The 16,702-nt window shown below is 39.2% G+C and overlaps 1 protein-coding gene across 11 annotated transcripts in view; it reads right to left on the reverse strand.

Annotated features, from left to right (window-relative positions):
- Nucleotides 1-16,702, reverse strand: part of INPP4A (inositol polyphosphate-4-phosphatase type I A) — a 74,357-nt gene continuing 57,655 nt past the window's right edge. For all 11 annotated transcript variants that reach the window (XM_065677655.1, XM_065677654.1, XM_065677649.1 and 8 more), the window contains 7 exons: nt 16,416-16,539; nt 15,427-15,553; nt 14,901-15,041; nt 13,519-13,616; nt 10,552-10,664; nt 10,046-10,200; nt 1-185 (listed from right to left, as the gene is read on the reverse strand). In XM_065677655.1, coding sequence (XP_065533727.1) covers nt 53-185; nt 10,046-10,200; nt 10,552-10,664; nt 13,519-13,616; nt 14,901-15,041; nt 15,427-15,553; nt 16,416-16,539 — 891 coding nt within the window. In that variant the 3' untranslated portion in view covers nt 1-52. The remainder of the gene's footprint in view (nt 186-10,045; nt 10,201-10,551; nt 10,665-13,518; nt 13,617-14,900; nt 15,042-15,426; nt 15,554-16,415; nt 16,540-16,702) is intronic.

Raw genomic sequence — 16,702 nt, forward strand, 5'->3', positions numbered from 1 at the left:
TAGAGTGTATCCACACGTTTTAATGGAACAGCAATTAAAGGACATAGTATGCTTATGTTTCAACTTTTCCATAAGTTCCTTCTGGAGGCCTGTAATACTTTGGGAAAGCCTTCAGTTGCAGGGAATTAAATGCATACTTGCGACATCCAACATTCTTCATTGTATTTTCTCGGCGACAACCCTCACTGGGGAAAAAAAACAAGCACAAAAAATGACAGCAGTAAAAAGGAAAAAAAGAAAAATAAAAAAGACTTAAACTAAGATGAAATGAACTGGTTATTTTATAGCATTGAAAAAAAAAGTTGGTTATATTTAATGAGCGCTTAATTGATTTGCCACTGCAAATATTAAAAATGAGGACTCATCATACAATGCCAGTCAGAAGCACACAGGATGGACACATGCTATGTCAGATTGCTAGTTTTGCATTTCTAAAAAGCAGCAGCACATCTACTGAAAAAAGTTCTCTCCCCGATGGTTTCATGTATTTCAGGAGCTCGCATGCCGCTTCATTGCACAAGGGATCCCAAAAGATTGCTTAGAGGCAGTTCTGCTAATTTATTAATACATTAAGCTGAAAAAGAAAAACTGCTCATCTCTCAGTAAGAGCTTGGAAGTAATTTTATTGTTCCCTGTATTATCAGTACTTACTTAAAGATTAGAGCTGATACAAAAATAAGGACTTTCCAGTAATCTCTGCATGCATAAATTGACTTGAAAACCAACATAGTCTAAAAAAAATCTTAATCATGAAACACCAGCTTTGTGTGGGGGCAAAAAAGATTGGATGCACTGACAGTCATCACTCCAATGAAACAAAGCTGTGGTGAATTCAATTTTCACTCAATGCTTTGGTGCAACTGCCCCACATTACAAAGAGGTTCTGTGCTACAATAAAAAACTACTCCAGTTATAAGGCTTCTTTACACTCATAAATCTACTTCACAGTTCCTTTGATTACATCCAGAAACAGACATACAAAGAGGAAGCACTATTGTTTACATATATATTATAGATCAAGTTAGGCTTGCAGGAGAATGTCTTTCCCTGATAGAGGACTGAAACCTAAACAACGAATACTAGAACTTCATGGCAAAGTGTACAGTACAGCATCTTATGGTGGAAATACCACTTTATTCATGTCCTGGAGATGCTGCAGCATCTACCAAAGAAACTGTGGTCATCTGACTGAAAAGGAGGGTTTGGATTCCCATTCAGTTTGAAAGCTCTCTCACTCAAACTGACCTCACTGTTCTTCTAATTTTGGCTGGTTAAACTGACCAGAACTGTGTTTTGTATGTACCTCCTAGATCGACCTTGTAAAATATAGTAACTTTTTGCTTTAAGACAAAGTTTAAGCGTGTTTGAAATTTGTCTCCAGAGCACATTCTGTGCCTGCCTTTTGTAGAATGGATTGTACGTGATGACACTATTTTCATGGCACTGTTTTGTGTTTTACAGGAACCCCTCCTCCAGAGGCTGCTGCAGTCAACCAGATTAATCAAAAACAGGCACAAATTATACTTCGGAGTACTAATAAAAACAATGGTTAACTAGCAAATACGGCATACCAGATGAGCATTTTCACTCCAAAGTGAACCATTCCGTTCATAATTCATCCCACTGCATCTGATTATTGCACGTGCACCTCCATGGCACAAGGAGGCCACAGAGATGGTGACAAAGACGTATTTCACACACCATCTTATGTGCTGTGTTTCTTCTTCCGGAGGCACATAAGCAGTGTGCACTACAGCATTTTAAATCTGTATGCCTGAATGACAGCATAGACCAAGCTAAAAATAAAAAAGATGAAAACTTGTTCCCACTAAGGCTTAAGAAAATAACTAGACTGTTTTCAGAAAGCCTGGGGTTTTATTCTAGATGAATTTAAGGGTGATCTTACTGCAAAACCCTAGTGATAGTCATGAGCAAAGCCTTTACACTTTATTTAAACAGATTAATAATCTTAGGGAGTTCAGTGGAGATAACACCTACTAAAAATTACTTTCACATCTTGTTAGACTGAGCCCACAACATTCATCACATTGCAAGAGCAAAGGCACAGTCCAACCTGACATTTGTTCACTTTGTAAAAAGGCAGATTTTGGTACCCATAGCAAACGAACCAGTGTTAAGCAGGAAGAAGAAATTGTATGTACAGAGACACAGTGGTACCAGATACCAGCACAGGGTGTGGATGTGTCCAGTACCATCATACCACAATTTTAAATCTCATCAGCAGTAAGGATTTACCTAAATCCATTGCAACTAAAAATAAATAGGATGCTTAAATATCTATATGTAAATATAGATAGATATCTATTGGCTTTCTGTTTGGTTTGGGGTTTGTTTTTTTGTTGTTTTGGGTTTGTTTTTTGTTTTCCTTTTAAAAGAAAATTGGAAGAACAGTGAGGAAAACTACCAGGAGACAGTGTACTGTACAGTCTGATTTCATGAAGATACAAATGTAACCACATACTTTTTTTGGTTTTAGTTAGAATATTCACCAAATTTAGGATTTTGCTCTATTTTTTACTCTAACTGTGCTTTTTTCTTTTCTTAAGCTTACCTCTCTCAGCAGGTAATTTCAAATTCCATTAAGACTGATAATAAAAGCTATAGCTACCTATGGTTTTTAAGCAAGTTAATAATAGTAGAAAATAGAAATCACAGTACTAGGAGAATTCTCCTCAAAAGCCCAATTTTCTGTCATCTCAGGCACCAAGCGAAGTAAATTCCTTCATGAATTTAGCAAAGTACATTAAATGAGGTTAGTTTTTTTAATCAGCTATTGCTATTGACAAGCTCTGCCAGACAACTGCAGCAACAAAATCTTTCAGTTTAGTAGGCCTCTTCCAGGTTGATGTTATATCAACAACGACCAAATTTCATCTGCAGTTATTCTGCGTGACTAAACTAGGTAAGCCGCTTTAGTCTCACCACTTAAATAAATGCTAACTTACCATCATTCATTTATCTCTAAGCCACTATCAACATCATAATTTATTAAAGCTGTCCAACACTTAAAAATGCAAATAACAGTAATATTTAGTCTAGTGTAATTAAAGCGCAGTGGAAAACCTCGAACCCACCTACTAAAGGAGCTAACTGATAACTCCCTCTTCTTGCCTGAAATATTAAAGACTGGTATCTTTAACTTCTAGGATGAGAATGACCCTGTTTCAGAATAGGTTCTATAACAGAGCATCTGAAACAGATAATGGACCATTAGCAGGCCAATGCAAATCACATCCTCTTTCTAACCACAAGTCATTCACTTCATGTCTTTAATACATTACAAAATGCAGATCTACAAATAGAATGAACAAATTCTACATGCAGCGCACTGCAAGTCATTTTCTGAGTGGGTACACTGGTCTGTTAGAACATACTTAACCATGAGAAAGGAACAAGACTATGGCTCTACAAATTGTTCAGCAATGTAATTTGGATATTATCGCTTGAAATGAAGGTAGAAATTTGTTTATTTCGTTAAATAAATTTCTTATAATTTCTTATAAACCCCACCCATGTTTTTATTTTTCTCTTCATACCTCGTAAAAATGAAAGGCAAGATTAGCATACACCTTAAATATACAAAAGATACAAATTCTTTTCAGACAGAGTTCCTTTCTCTGGAATACATGAAACAAGTAACACAAAACTATATTTGGTAAGAGATCTTCAGGCCGGCTAAAGTAACGAGGTAACAGGCCAATGTCAGACTATGTTACAAGCACTGAAAGCAGAACAAGAATTTAAAGTTTCAATACAATTCTTTTTGATAAAATAATTTGATGTGTATTTACAGTTTAGTACAATAGAAACGTAAAATTGTAAGGCATAATAATAATTCCTGGCAGACAATGCTATGACACATTCCTTTGTCCAGCAGGTACCGAGTGGCAATACACATTCAAGCTTTTTTTTTGCTTTTGTTTTTAAACTTTATCTTCACTTGCAACGTAATCTGGCCACCAGGTAAGCTATGCTCAGAAACAGCCACACAATCAGTAAATTGGGGCTCAGAGCTAGTAAAGGAATAGAGTAGAGGAGGCTGGGATCTAGTCTGAAATCACGGATGGGCACCAAGCCACTCAAGTTCTTCTGGGTGACTACCTCCCGTGTTCCAATGCTGTGAAAAGGAAGAAGGTTGGGAGGAGGGAAATAAAACATAAAGGAAGATGGACATGCAAATGAATGTATAAAAAGAGATGGCAACACAAGGTGGTCAAGAAAATGAAAAAACATGGAAGAAAGCACAACAAAATCCAGAAGATGAAGTAAAGAAAGAGTGGGAAAACGTCTCAAAAATATGTGTCAGCACAATTACAGAAATAAGGAGAGGGAAAGAGAATAAAAGAGAAAAATAAGAAAGAAGTACTGTAGTCCACTAAAAATAAACACATGTAGGTTGAATATAAATGGTTTTCCATGTTCATTGTTTCAGATTGCCAAGCAATAATATCCCATGCTGCTCTGCCATGCCTTTGCATGCTGCAAAGAAGTGGAGCTCTGAAAAGCAAGCTGAACATGAATAACCATTATAGTATTTGACCCTTTCAAACATCCTTCCACTTACGCTGCAGTGATATAATTTAACTTCTTAACTACCTGCTCAATATGTAAACAAAAAAAACCCCAAACCACCCACTTAGTTTTCTGCTTCAACATGGATTCACATGTGTATTGATATGCTTTCTAAAATGCATGTTTCTGAAGTGCCTCAATATATGCATGTAAAGGCAAGACATAGCACAGCCCATCTCGTTATGCCCCTGCTTCCTACATTGCTTTGAGCACCAAAGACTGACAGTAGAGAACACCTCTTCAGGTAACTTGAGGCTTTGTAGTGTGGTGTTTCATTTTAGATTTCTCTTACACCCTCCCCAGTTCAACTCTACGTTTAGTTTACAAAGCAACAACTAAATGCAACCTGTGTTGCACTTAGAACAAGTGCACTCACTCCATCCATAAAAAGTGGTACATAACCTTGCTGGTTGTGTAGCAAGGTTAGGTAACCAACAGACAGTGTCTTGGAAGACATCAGAGATACCCTAAATGTGGTGGAAGAGGAAAAAAAACCTTCAGAAGCTGGTGACATTTCAAGTCAAATGGAATTACGTGGGCAGGGAACTAAACCAACTCTATTTCTGATCTGGATTAACACATCAAAATTGGTGATGCAAATGTTTTCACCTCCTGGTGCCTATACTGGATAAGGGCAGATTGAATCTGTGATGCCTACACATCCTGATTATCTTTGTAGTGGTGCGGACAGTGGTGTGTGTGCAAAGTGCTCAGGAGAAGCAGAGTATGTGGAAAGCTAATGCTGACTGGAAAGTTGTGGATAAAGGCTCAACAGAATAGCCTGGAGGAAAGAAAGTGTTTTAGGATATAGATAAGGAAGTAAAACAATGGGAGAGGGCGGGAAGGAAGAAAGGCTCAAAATGGCAAGAAGACGTTATGAACATCACATGCCACATCTGTACCATTAAAGCTATCAAGCTACTCAACTTTACACAAAGACATATGCACAAACACATACAGTGCAAATGGAGGCAAGAGCTGGAAAGCGTGTTCCTTGTCACTGTTGGCCCAGGTAGATGCTTCCACCTGAGGGGTGAAAAGTCACCTCTGGAAATAACAAATATACCAAATTGTACAGTGTCTTGAAACATTCATCAGCAGACTACCTCTAGGAGAGGACCAGGGCAAAGAGATGAAGCAAATTCCCTGCTAATCGAGCATGTGTATGGGAATCCTCTGTGTGAGGAGAAGCTGAGTCTGCCCTGTGTTGAACACATCTGACTCCAGCCAACTCAAATGGACCCACTGCAGGCACAACCAGGCCTCTCAGCCAAGACAGTGGTGCCTTGGGCAAAGTGTATGTAAGAAAAGGCAACACACTGCATGGCAGTGAGGAATGGCAAGAAAATATGTGAGAAGCAGCCGTATTAACACCAAAGTCAGGGAAGGAGGGAGAAGGTGCCCCAGGTGCTGGAGCAGGGATTCCTCCGCACCCAAGGAGATGAGTACAGTGGAGCAGATATCCACACTGCAGCCCATGGAGGGCCTGGCAGTAGAGAAGGTGAATATTTCCTGAAGGAAACTGGGCATGTAGAGAGTCTATGCAGAAGCAAGTTTATCCTGAAGGACTGCAGCCCATGGGAAGGACCCATGCTGCAGTGGGGAAGAGTGAAGGAGGAAGAAACAACAGAGAGAAGCTGCTATAGACCAACTGCAAACCCCCATTCCCCATAGAATCGTAGAATAGTTATGGTTGGAAAGAACCTTAAGATCATCTAATTCCAACCTCCCTGCATGGGCAGGGACACCTCACACTAGACCATGTTGCCCAAGACTCTATCCAACCTGGCCTTGAGCACTGCCATAGATGGGGCATTTACCGATTATTTGGGCAACCCATTCCAGTGCCTCACCACCATCACAGTAAAGAACGTCTTCCTTATATCTAACCTGAACTTCCCCTGTTTTAGTTTAAACCCATCACCCTTTGCCCTATCGCTACAGTCGCTGATGAAGCGTCCCTCCCCAGCACCCTTATAGGCCCCCTTCAGATACTGGAAGGCTGCAATGAGGTCTCCACGCAGCCTTTTCTTCTCCAGGCTGAACAGCCCCAACTTTCTCAGCCTGTCTTCATATGGGAGGTGCTCCAGTCCCCTGATCGTCCTTGTGGCCCTCCTCTGGACTTGCTCCAACTGCTCCATGTCCTTCTTATGTTGAGAACACCAGAACTGTACACAACACTTCAAGTGGGGTCTCATGAGAGCAGAATAGAGGGGCAGGATCACCTCCTTCGACCTGCTCAATATGAGGAGGAGGTAGAGGAGTTGGGAATGAAGTAGTGAAGTACTTGAGCCTGGGACAAAAGGGGTTGTGGAGGGAAGGTGTAATTTTTGTCCTTGTTTCTTACCACTGAAATCTATTGGCAAAAGTCAAGTCTGCTTTGCCTGTAACACTAACTGGCATGGGATCTCCCTGTCTTTATCTCAACCCACAAGTTTTTTCATCATATCTTCTCCTCCTGTCTTGTTGAGCAGGGGGAGTGAGAGAGCAGCTGGGTGGGAGTCTGGCAGGTGGCCAAGGTCAACTCATCACAATTGTATTCTTAAAACAGGTCAACCAGTGAAGAAATCCGACACAGCTGTTTATCCTGGCTGTTTTATTGCAGTGAGTGATCATATGCAAACACAGCTGTCAGTGGTTCATTATGTCATCTGCTTAGCTGGCTCCATGGCAGCTAGAAGAGATCATTTCCCTCACCCCATTTCCAACTGCTTTTCAAGAGCCCCTATCAGAGACAGCTTTTCTTTGTTGGCTGAACTTCCTAATTGGTTTAATGAAAATGAGCTGGGCTACCTTAAATGTTTAAAGGATTTTGCTGCCCAGACTGATTCTGGATTGGATTGGAACATATTCACACAAAGAGCTCCACTGGTGTATCTGGCAGGCCAGTAACCGTGAAGGGAAAGGGAGGTCAGGTAATCACAGGTCTAGGGGGGAGTGTTGGCACTGTTGCAGATGGAAGAGGCTATGTGAGCTAGTTGGACTTTGCCTTTGATTTGCCTTACCAGCCAGGCAGTCATTTCCTCTGTAGCTTGGACTCCCAGACATACCATCATGATTTACTATTTGTAGGCTGTGAGTTACCATATACTTGATTTGGGGCTGAAAAAGCCACAGCTTATTTAACAGAAAACTGAGTTTATTTTAATGGAATATTTGTTTCTAAGGTGAAAACCACAAACTTGTATCTGTGAATTTCTGCAAGAATCTGCAATGCGTACTCAATGTTCTCTCCCTGATGTCCTCCTCACTGAACATAATTATCACAGATACATAATTATCACAAGGCTGGGAAGGAAAGGAAGTCCCTGAGAAAAGTATGTGGGAACTAACACCTCTAAAGACCAACATCACATAAAGAAGAGGGTGCTTGCTTAACTTTTCGAGAAGAGTATAAGCAAGGATGCTTTTCTTGTTTGGAAAGTTATCAGTAGAGAAGAGCTGAAATGCTTTCATTGAGTCCCACTTTCTGTAAGTACTTTTCCTGGCCTTCCAGCTGCCCCCAAAATTTTAGAAGTCTTCAAGGCTGAACCAAGCCTTCATTTTCCAGTGGTTGCACTATAAAAAGATCCAAGTTAAAAGAAAAAGAACATTTTCTGAATGCCTGGAAGTAATTTGCTACCTTTTCACTTCCTATGTCTGTCATCTAGCTCAGATCATCCTGTCCAGCCTGAAATGGATTTGGGTGGAGCTCGACTCCTGTATAGTTGTTCCGTAATGCTCACTCTCTTGTTAAGCTTCGTTAATTCTGTGCCATTGTTCTGAGCAGAACTGGCAAATAATTTTAAAACCACAACCACCTACCCGAAAGAACAATGAGATGTGAGGAAGAAAGAGTGATGGGCTTGAAGGATAGTCTAATCTTAGTATTCCGTCAGGACTAGTCAGTATTTGTTCTGCACAATCTCTCTCAGTCAAAGATTTAACAGGAGAGAAAGTCGCATCTTTCACCTATCAGGGCAAGTCTCTGATGTTGCTAGAACACATGAGCCCAAGGTTTTGATTAAATTTGCCTTCATTCAATATCCCTGTGTAGGTCAACATAAAGCAGTGCTTTTCTTGGGTCAGTATTTTATCTGATCCTGTGTTATATTAAATTGATAGTCCAAAACAACGTTATTATTAATCTCTGCCTCTACTGTGTCCATAGCTGCATTAAAAAACCAACATTTATTCAGTAACAAATTTAAAGAAACAAAATTCCTAATATTATACTCGATTAGTTTTTATTCTCACTCTAAATAAACAACTGTGCAACAAAGCTTTTTTTCTTTCAGATGTCTAAGTTGACAAGTTGCATAATTTAAATAAAGATATATGAGAGCTGCTTAAACCCATTTTAAGTGAATAACTTCTCCCTCACAAAACCATTCCATTTTGTTCCTAGTATCAAGGCTTAATTAGTCTCTGACTGCAGTTTTCATGTACTGTACTAACACTGTAACAATGCAGAAAAAAGGGAAAATAAAAAAAGTCCAGTGACATCCAATCAGATGTAGATATAAAACCCAAATTATTAGTGTAAGAGGCTGCAAGTGTTATTATATGAGACATTTTCCTTCCAGGTAACTGAAGAGTAAGAAAGGGTCAAACAGCAAAAACATACAGAAAGGATAAGAGAATTGAACACTCTAGAGAATTTGGTGAGAAGACACACAGTACAGTACATTCAGTAAGAGTGAATGTTGAAAAACAGGACTGAACAGCATTGTTGAACTACATTGAGAAGAGACTAAAGCTAGATTTCTTATCCTTTCTTTTGGTATGTGAGTTACGGAGTTTTCCAGCAGTGCTTGAAACAAGGCATTGAACAACAGTAAACAGATTTTCTTTTTTTTATTAGTACAGTATTTAACTCTGCAAACATCTCTGCTGCTTCAGAATACAGAACATCGTTATATCAATATGACAACAGCACACTGACACGTTGTGATGAAATTTGGTTGCTGTATCGTGAAACACCCATACTGACATTTCTGCCAGTGAACAGTGTTTCACTGCTAAAGAATACACACAGCAAACCATTGCAAACTGCAGGTGTCTGTGTTTCCAAGAACAAAAGATCATCCCTGAGAAACCTGCCTGATCTAGAACTAGGAAACCCAGTGCTATGACAGTTCAGGTAACCCCATCATTAAACAACATTCAAAGAAGAACCAGTTTTCTGTTCTGCAAGCTCAGCATTAACTGAAAACACATTCTGACATGCTTCTCTGAAAAATCCCAATTCACTGCTGACAACTAAAGCCCATGTGATGCAAATCTGGTAACAACCAGCTTTAGCATATGCAACTCACTAATACATGCAAGGGAGGGATGATTCCAGCAGTCAGTTTTGCCATTTTCTGACTTCATTTTTTTTTTTCCCTTTTGATAGAAACAGAGACCTCTGCTCCTCTGCAGTTTGCATGGTTCTTCATTTAGGAATAAGTGACACAAGTCAAACTCTTACCTCCTCATACACTCCAGAGCCTGGGTGAAGACCTGTGGAGCCATTCCATGTTCATGCTGTAGGATCAAACACTGCTCTAGGGTGACCGACATGGCAGTCCTATCCTTGGCACTTTTACAGCTTGTAAATCGAACACCATTTAGTCTGCGGCATATCTAGAAATGGATATACAATTCATCATTCCTTCCTCATGCATAATCTTCTGTCAGAGAACACACCTGTACTTCTCCTTAGAAAGACACAAATGTTGTGTAGGACTGATGTCAAAAGTTGTCATCTTTGAGAAAGCAGAGCTTTGTTGCATGAGTTGTAGGGAAATTACTGATGTGGAAAATACATTTTATCTCCCCATATCTTATTGTAGAGGAAGCGTAACCTGTCAACATTTCCAAGCTTTGTGCAAGCAAATGAAAAAATTGGAACATATCAGTAATAAAAGAGGTGAAAATACGTATGCATAAAGAAAATCAGCTGAACTATGCAGAGATGCTTAGATTAATAAATACCTCAGCAGCTTGCCAAAGGATATCAACGTTCTTATTTTTCCTTGCATGTACATTTTGTCCCAGAAATCTTAACAGTTCAGGCAGGCACGTCTGACTACGAGATCGAGGTAGACCTGTAAACCAAACAAAATGAACTCCACTTACTTATCTGTATTCAACACTTCCACAAGATAAGTTACGTGGAAAGTCTTCCTGCATGCCTGTTGGAAATGCAGTCACGTTTTCTTGGGTCAAAGCTTGTAAGCAATTCTTAATTAGTACCACCAACAAAACAAATTCAATTTTAATTAAAATCAACTGGAAATGCACATTCATTTAAAACTTCAGGGGCTCAGAATCTGATAGCAATATAATAACAGAGTAAACAAAGGGAGTAAGACTGGCGGAAGGGTAAAGGGCACAACTCTTATGAGGAGAAGCTGAAGGAACTGGGGAAGTCTGGAGAAGAGAAGGCTCGGGGGACCTTATCACTCTCTGCAACTGCCTGAAAGGAGGCTGTAGTGAGTTTGGGGTCGGTCTCTTCTCCCAGGTAACAAGCGATAGGATAAACGGTAATGGCTTCAAGCTACGCCGGGGGAGGTTTAGACTGGATACTGGGAAAAATTTCTTCACTGAAAGGATTATCAAGCATTGGAACACGCTGCCCAGGGAAATGGTGGAGTCCCCATATCTGGAAGTATGCGAAAGACGTATAGAGATAGCACTTAGGGACATGGTTTAGTGGTGGACTTGGCAGTGTTAATGGTGGGACTTGATGATCTTAAAGGTCTTTTTCAGCCTAAATGATTCTGTTCTATGATTAGCAATATTGTGCATATACTTGTCTACTCTGCTTGAACTCTACACCTAGGAAGAAAGTAATACCTGTAAACAAAAAACATGACATAGACCATCTCCCCAGGTATTTCTAAAGACAAGGAGCTAATGAAGCGAAGACAGTAATTCACTTAACTTAGAATTAAAAGCACAGAGGACAGTGGATCAGGAATCAACTTTCCTTCTGTAGTATTCTTGAAAGGAACATTACCTACAACCTGCCAGCAGATACTTCACTAGGCCTCTTGTCCTGAAGAATAATCCATTTGATTTTTCTTTTTCCTCTACTTACTACAGACTACATCACTGGCAGGTCATAATAACCACCTGTTTTACAGTTACATGTAAAATGTTATTCTCTCTTGACAAGGGTTTATGGAAAAGTGTGTTTCACTTTGTACGTCATAAATATCTCCCCAGAGGAGGTAGGTACAAAACACCCTCTGACCTTCCTTATAACAAGCAGAGCCCCAGGTTTGTCTCAGTTGTCCACAGAGCATCTCTAGCACACTTGCTGGTGGGGATACCATTATAGTTTTTTTTCCATACTTTAATCAAAACTCCTGCTAAATCTTTATAACCACAAACCATTTGTCCAAGCTGGATTGCAAAACCAGATACAATATGTCTACATTTACTCAGGACAAACAGTGAAGCAGAAGGAAGTTTTGGCATACGGTGGGTTTTCCCTCTTTGTGGTATCCATTTCATGTGGCAGGGATCAATGTAATGACAAGTAACCAGAGTAAGGGAGAACACGCAGATGGACACAAGACTGTTTTGTTTTCCTTCACTGTTAAGAAGCATGTTAATGCCACCTGTCCCAACACTCTATGCCAGCCTTATTCACAACTTCCGGTTACTTGAAGAAAAACTTTTAGTATAAGGCATGTTACTGGCAAATGGGAAACTCAAGGTCACGGCACCAGTGCTCTTTAAAAATAGAAGAAAATAAGTATAAAATTAAAACAGTTTTAAAGACATGAAAAGGGAAGGAACAAATGACTGGGTACAAACCAGACTGCAGGGTTAAACAGAGTTTCAAGAAAAAAAAAAGCAAAAGCTAAAAGACTATTGGATCCACACCAGAGGTCTGGGGACAAGGGAAGGGACTAAAGTAAGAAAAAATAAAAGGCAAGCAAAATCAAAGAGGAGAGGAAGAAGCTGAATGGGAACTATTATTAAGGAAGATTAGACAGAGAAATGAAGTAATTGAGAGAAAAGTAGAACAAAAATCACTTTCAATTGATTACCTTTTGAACTTTACAAAAAAGTCTAATACTAGAATACTGTAAATAAGAAGTTAAATTTTCAGAGTGAAAATTTCAGAGAATTAATTGTGCAGGATTACGAATGCCTGGAAGGAGGGAAACAGCTTTTGCTCTCAGCTGCATCAAAAAAAAAAAAAAATCAAGGATAACTGGAAGTACAATAACGTACTTTAACATCAGAATTCTCACTATCCCGTTACATGTTACTGCATCTGTATTTCTGCAATAAAACTGCAATTGTGAGACCCACGAAATTGGTTTACAAGAGGCTTGATACTAATAACAACAAATCAATGAATTTTCCCCATGTGTGGTCACACAGAAATAACATTTATGGCACTGCCTCCAAAAACACATTAACAAGCAAGAAATTTTCCTATGTAACCAGTAAAATTCAAGCTTGTAGCTATTATCTCTCTTCCAGGTGCTAGACTTCTCTGTTGGTGGCTGCAGATGCAACTATTATAGGAAAGTGCCAAAGGATAAGCAGAGGGAAAGTGATTAAGTCCCTAAAACCAGCCAGTTTTTCTCTGTATAGGTTATCATAAATGTAGAGAATGTGACCAAAAACTGCACATAAAAGTGCTGCTGCTATAACCTGTTTTTTTTATGCCTTTCCCTCACAGCAATCTAACTCCCTAGCTGTATGTTTATACAGTACATAATGTCACTTAGAAAGAGTATAAAGTAAAAGGAAACTGAAAAAGGAAAGTTAATCAGACTGACCTTTAAACCTCTTGAATCTATTCTACTCAATACCGAAGTATTAAAAGAGATTTCTTGGAAGTAACTAATGCAACATTTAACAACTAACATGAAGCAAAAACTAGCCTGAATTGTGCTGTTCAACCAAATTTGCCATTAATTACCAAATACTTACAATCATCAGGCAAAACTTCCTTGAACTGCTCAAAATATGAATTCAACCGCACTAAGCTTTCCATGTTAATTATTTCTTGCAGTGAAGTGTCTCCAAACCTTTAAAAGATGAAGAATGGAACAGTTAAGCCCAAGGTAAAAGGCTTCTCCTCTTCTTTGAAACACGGGCACTTGCCAATATGACTACTAGAAAACAGTTTAAAGAGTCATCCCATGAAATTCCTAATCATTCAAATGCCAAGTAAAGCGTAACAGAGAAGTGTTGTAGTGATTCATTACAGAAAAAGAAAATACTTGAGTGTGAGGTGAAAAGTGGGAAGGGAGGCGAAAGAAAAATCTTGTAGGAAATAGTATTTAAAATTCTTTGGCTTTTGTGTATCTCTTTCAATATTAAATACCTCTCTGGTAAATCATTTCACCTAAGTTCAAACATTTAATAATGGATTTACTAGTTTAGTTCATAAGCTATTAGTAACCATCAGTAGATAGGATTGAGAACTTTGACTTCAGAAACGTAAATGAAAAATATGGATCTAGGAGTTAAAACCCATGAATGTAATAAATATTGTCAACAATGCATCTCAGCTAACTATAGCTACATACATAGATAAACAGACGAGTACTGACATCTGTAACTATGTTAGTCACATTTACAGGCAATAGAGGACAGCAGTAACTGTGGGATAACTGCTAGCTATCCCCCACTATACAGTCTACCCTGGTACCAAGGCTGCTGTCAAAACATGCATGTGCCTTGTCTCACCGGAGTTCTCCATCAGAGCACTGATCTGCAACGTATTATTTACAGGATATGGCCATAACAGAGGGAAGCTCTGGTGGCTCTTTCCCTAGCAAGTATAATTATATAATTATATATTTCAGCTTTATAAAAACAGTGTTGCATTACATAAGTACTGCAAGGAGATGTTAAAACAAAGGTCCACCTAGCCCATTATCCAGTTTTTGACAGTAGCCACAAGAGGTTGCAAAACCAAGAGGGCAAATACACAGCAATACTCAGAATGATTTCTCAGCGTTTAGTGATCCCTCACTCACAGAGGTCTAAAGTCACAAGCAGCTCCCTGCGTTAAACAGCTCATGATAGATTTCCTTGTCTGTAAATTCACTTCTGAACCACATAAACCTGCACTAGACTCAAACCCATGAGGCAAGATGCTCCACAGCGACATGCCATATAAAGAAGGACCTCCTTTTTTTTGTTTTGCACTTGACAGCTTCATTTAGTATGCCCTTGTTCGTGTACTGGAGAAACTGAATCACTGTTGGTAATGCAACACTGTGACTGCATAGAGACATTCTTCCATCAGAACAGGAGATTGCTGAGCTGCCATTAAGGTTGAGTTTGCATGACTGAATACATACTTCTCTGCTAGGGTTTGCTGCTCATTGATGCCCACATTGAAAAGAACAGGCTGAACCCTCAATAACATGCCACTTTGAATCTCTCGCGGCAACAAATCAAACAAGGCGCTTGGCAAGGGGATCCTCACATTAAATCCATCACTGCAAATAAATAAACAGACATTAGACATGAAGATCAAAAAGCTACATTCTGAGAGTGTATTATTTATGGAAAGACGGATAACATCTGGAACATAATACAATTCTTAAAAAAAAAGTGTCAGTCAAAACTGAGGACTTTAAGGAACTGCCACAGCTTGTTCCTAATCAGAAAAGCTATTCTAGTTCAAAAGCAAGCCTCCACAACCTGTAGTGTTGATTTTACATTCTCATGGACATTTCACTTAGATTTCCAGTTTCCTGAACAAAGCTGATTTTGTTCTGCTCATTAATACCGCAGCTCTTCTACAACTTGGGTAGAAAGAGACCAATTTTGGCATGTCCCCATCTGACAAAGAGCGAAGTATATTTGTTTTGCTTTGTTTACCGATTTCCAGTGATAACTGGCAGCATGTCAGTAGATGTATTTGATGTGGCCTGAGTTACTTTAAAGGTTACATTCCTCAAGTCCATGATTCCCAGACTCATGTCCTCCAGCATTGCCAGCTCCTCACCTAAATCATGGAAGAAAAAGTGAATCATAATCAGAACTCATTACGTACAACTTCCCTTTATCAATTTGATGACAACTGTAGGTCACCGCTCTCTTAAAGGTCTATGGACAAAGACGCTCTGAAGACCAGGCCTCCACCTTGACCTACAGACTGTAGACAATGTCATCATTGACTTTATGAGTTTGGGAAACACCAATTGTCTAGCACAGTCCAGACTACTGTTGTTCAAGTAGATTATATATGCTGATTTTCCAATTTAGTGATGCTAGTAAGTACCTCTGCATTGCCACAGACATGATATCCTTTGTGTTGTAAAAGTGTGTTGGAAAAGTTACAAGATATTCTGCATTTGTTCAACAAAGCGTTCCCTAACTGACATCCAGATGGCTGTTCAGACACAGGACTGAAACATTTTGAACAAAGTACTATCCCTTTTTGTATTCTCTCTTTAATCTTAATTTGTGCTGTAAGATTACAGGAAGCCAAGGAAATTCAAAAAGCATTATTTTGGGCACAGTTTCTCCCAGCTTACCAAAACTTCAATCCATTTCTTTTCTGAATAAAGAATCACTGAGATAAATTTTATTTTTTTTAAAAACCTTTGACATTACAGAATCATAGAATAGTTCGGGTTGGAATAAAACAGGTATAGTTTCTCTTTAGAAGTAATTCAATTAAATGTGAAGAACTTCAGAGTTGTTAGCTAATTAAGTGCTTTAGATATAATGTGCTTTTGCAATTCAGTTTTCAAAATCATTTTGTAGCTGAGCTGCAGCTTGTCCAAAACACTCGTATTCTGCCAATTTAATGCAGAATTTGCTGGCTCAACAGTTAATACCACCCACTTGTCCTCTGCCTTTACCATAAGTACTCAGCAGGCTCTCAAACTGCGCCAGCAAGCCAATGGTGTAGAGTTGTCTTAGAAATCCATCATCATGCAGGCAGTTCCTCAGCTTGATAATGAAACCACAAATGAGAGCCGTCAGCTGTGGGAGAGAAAACACACAAAAGTGAAATTGTTCAAGACAAAAAAGGCTCTTCAGCCCCAAACAGAAACAATATCACATATGAGAAGTGCCATAAAATCTGTCAGACTGATGCTCTTTTCCCTTCAATGTCACCTTCTTTCCCTTACAGCTGAAAAGAGAC

The sequence above is a fragment of the Lathamus discolor genome, chromosome 4 (genome assembly GCF_037157495.1).
Source record: "Lathamus discolor isolate bLatDis1 chromosome 4, bLatDis1.hap1, whole genome shotgun sequence".
Lineage (NCBI taxonomy): Eukaryota > Metazoa > Chordata > Aves > Psittaciformes > Psittacidae > Lathamus > Lathamus discolor.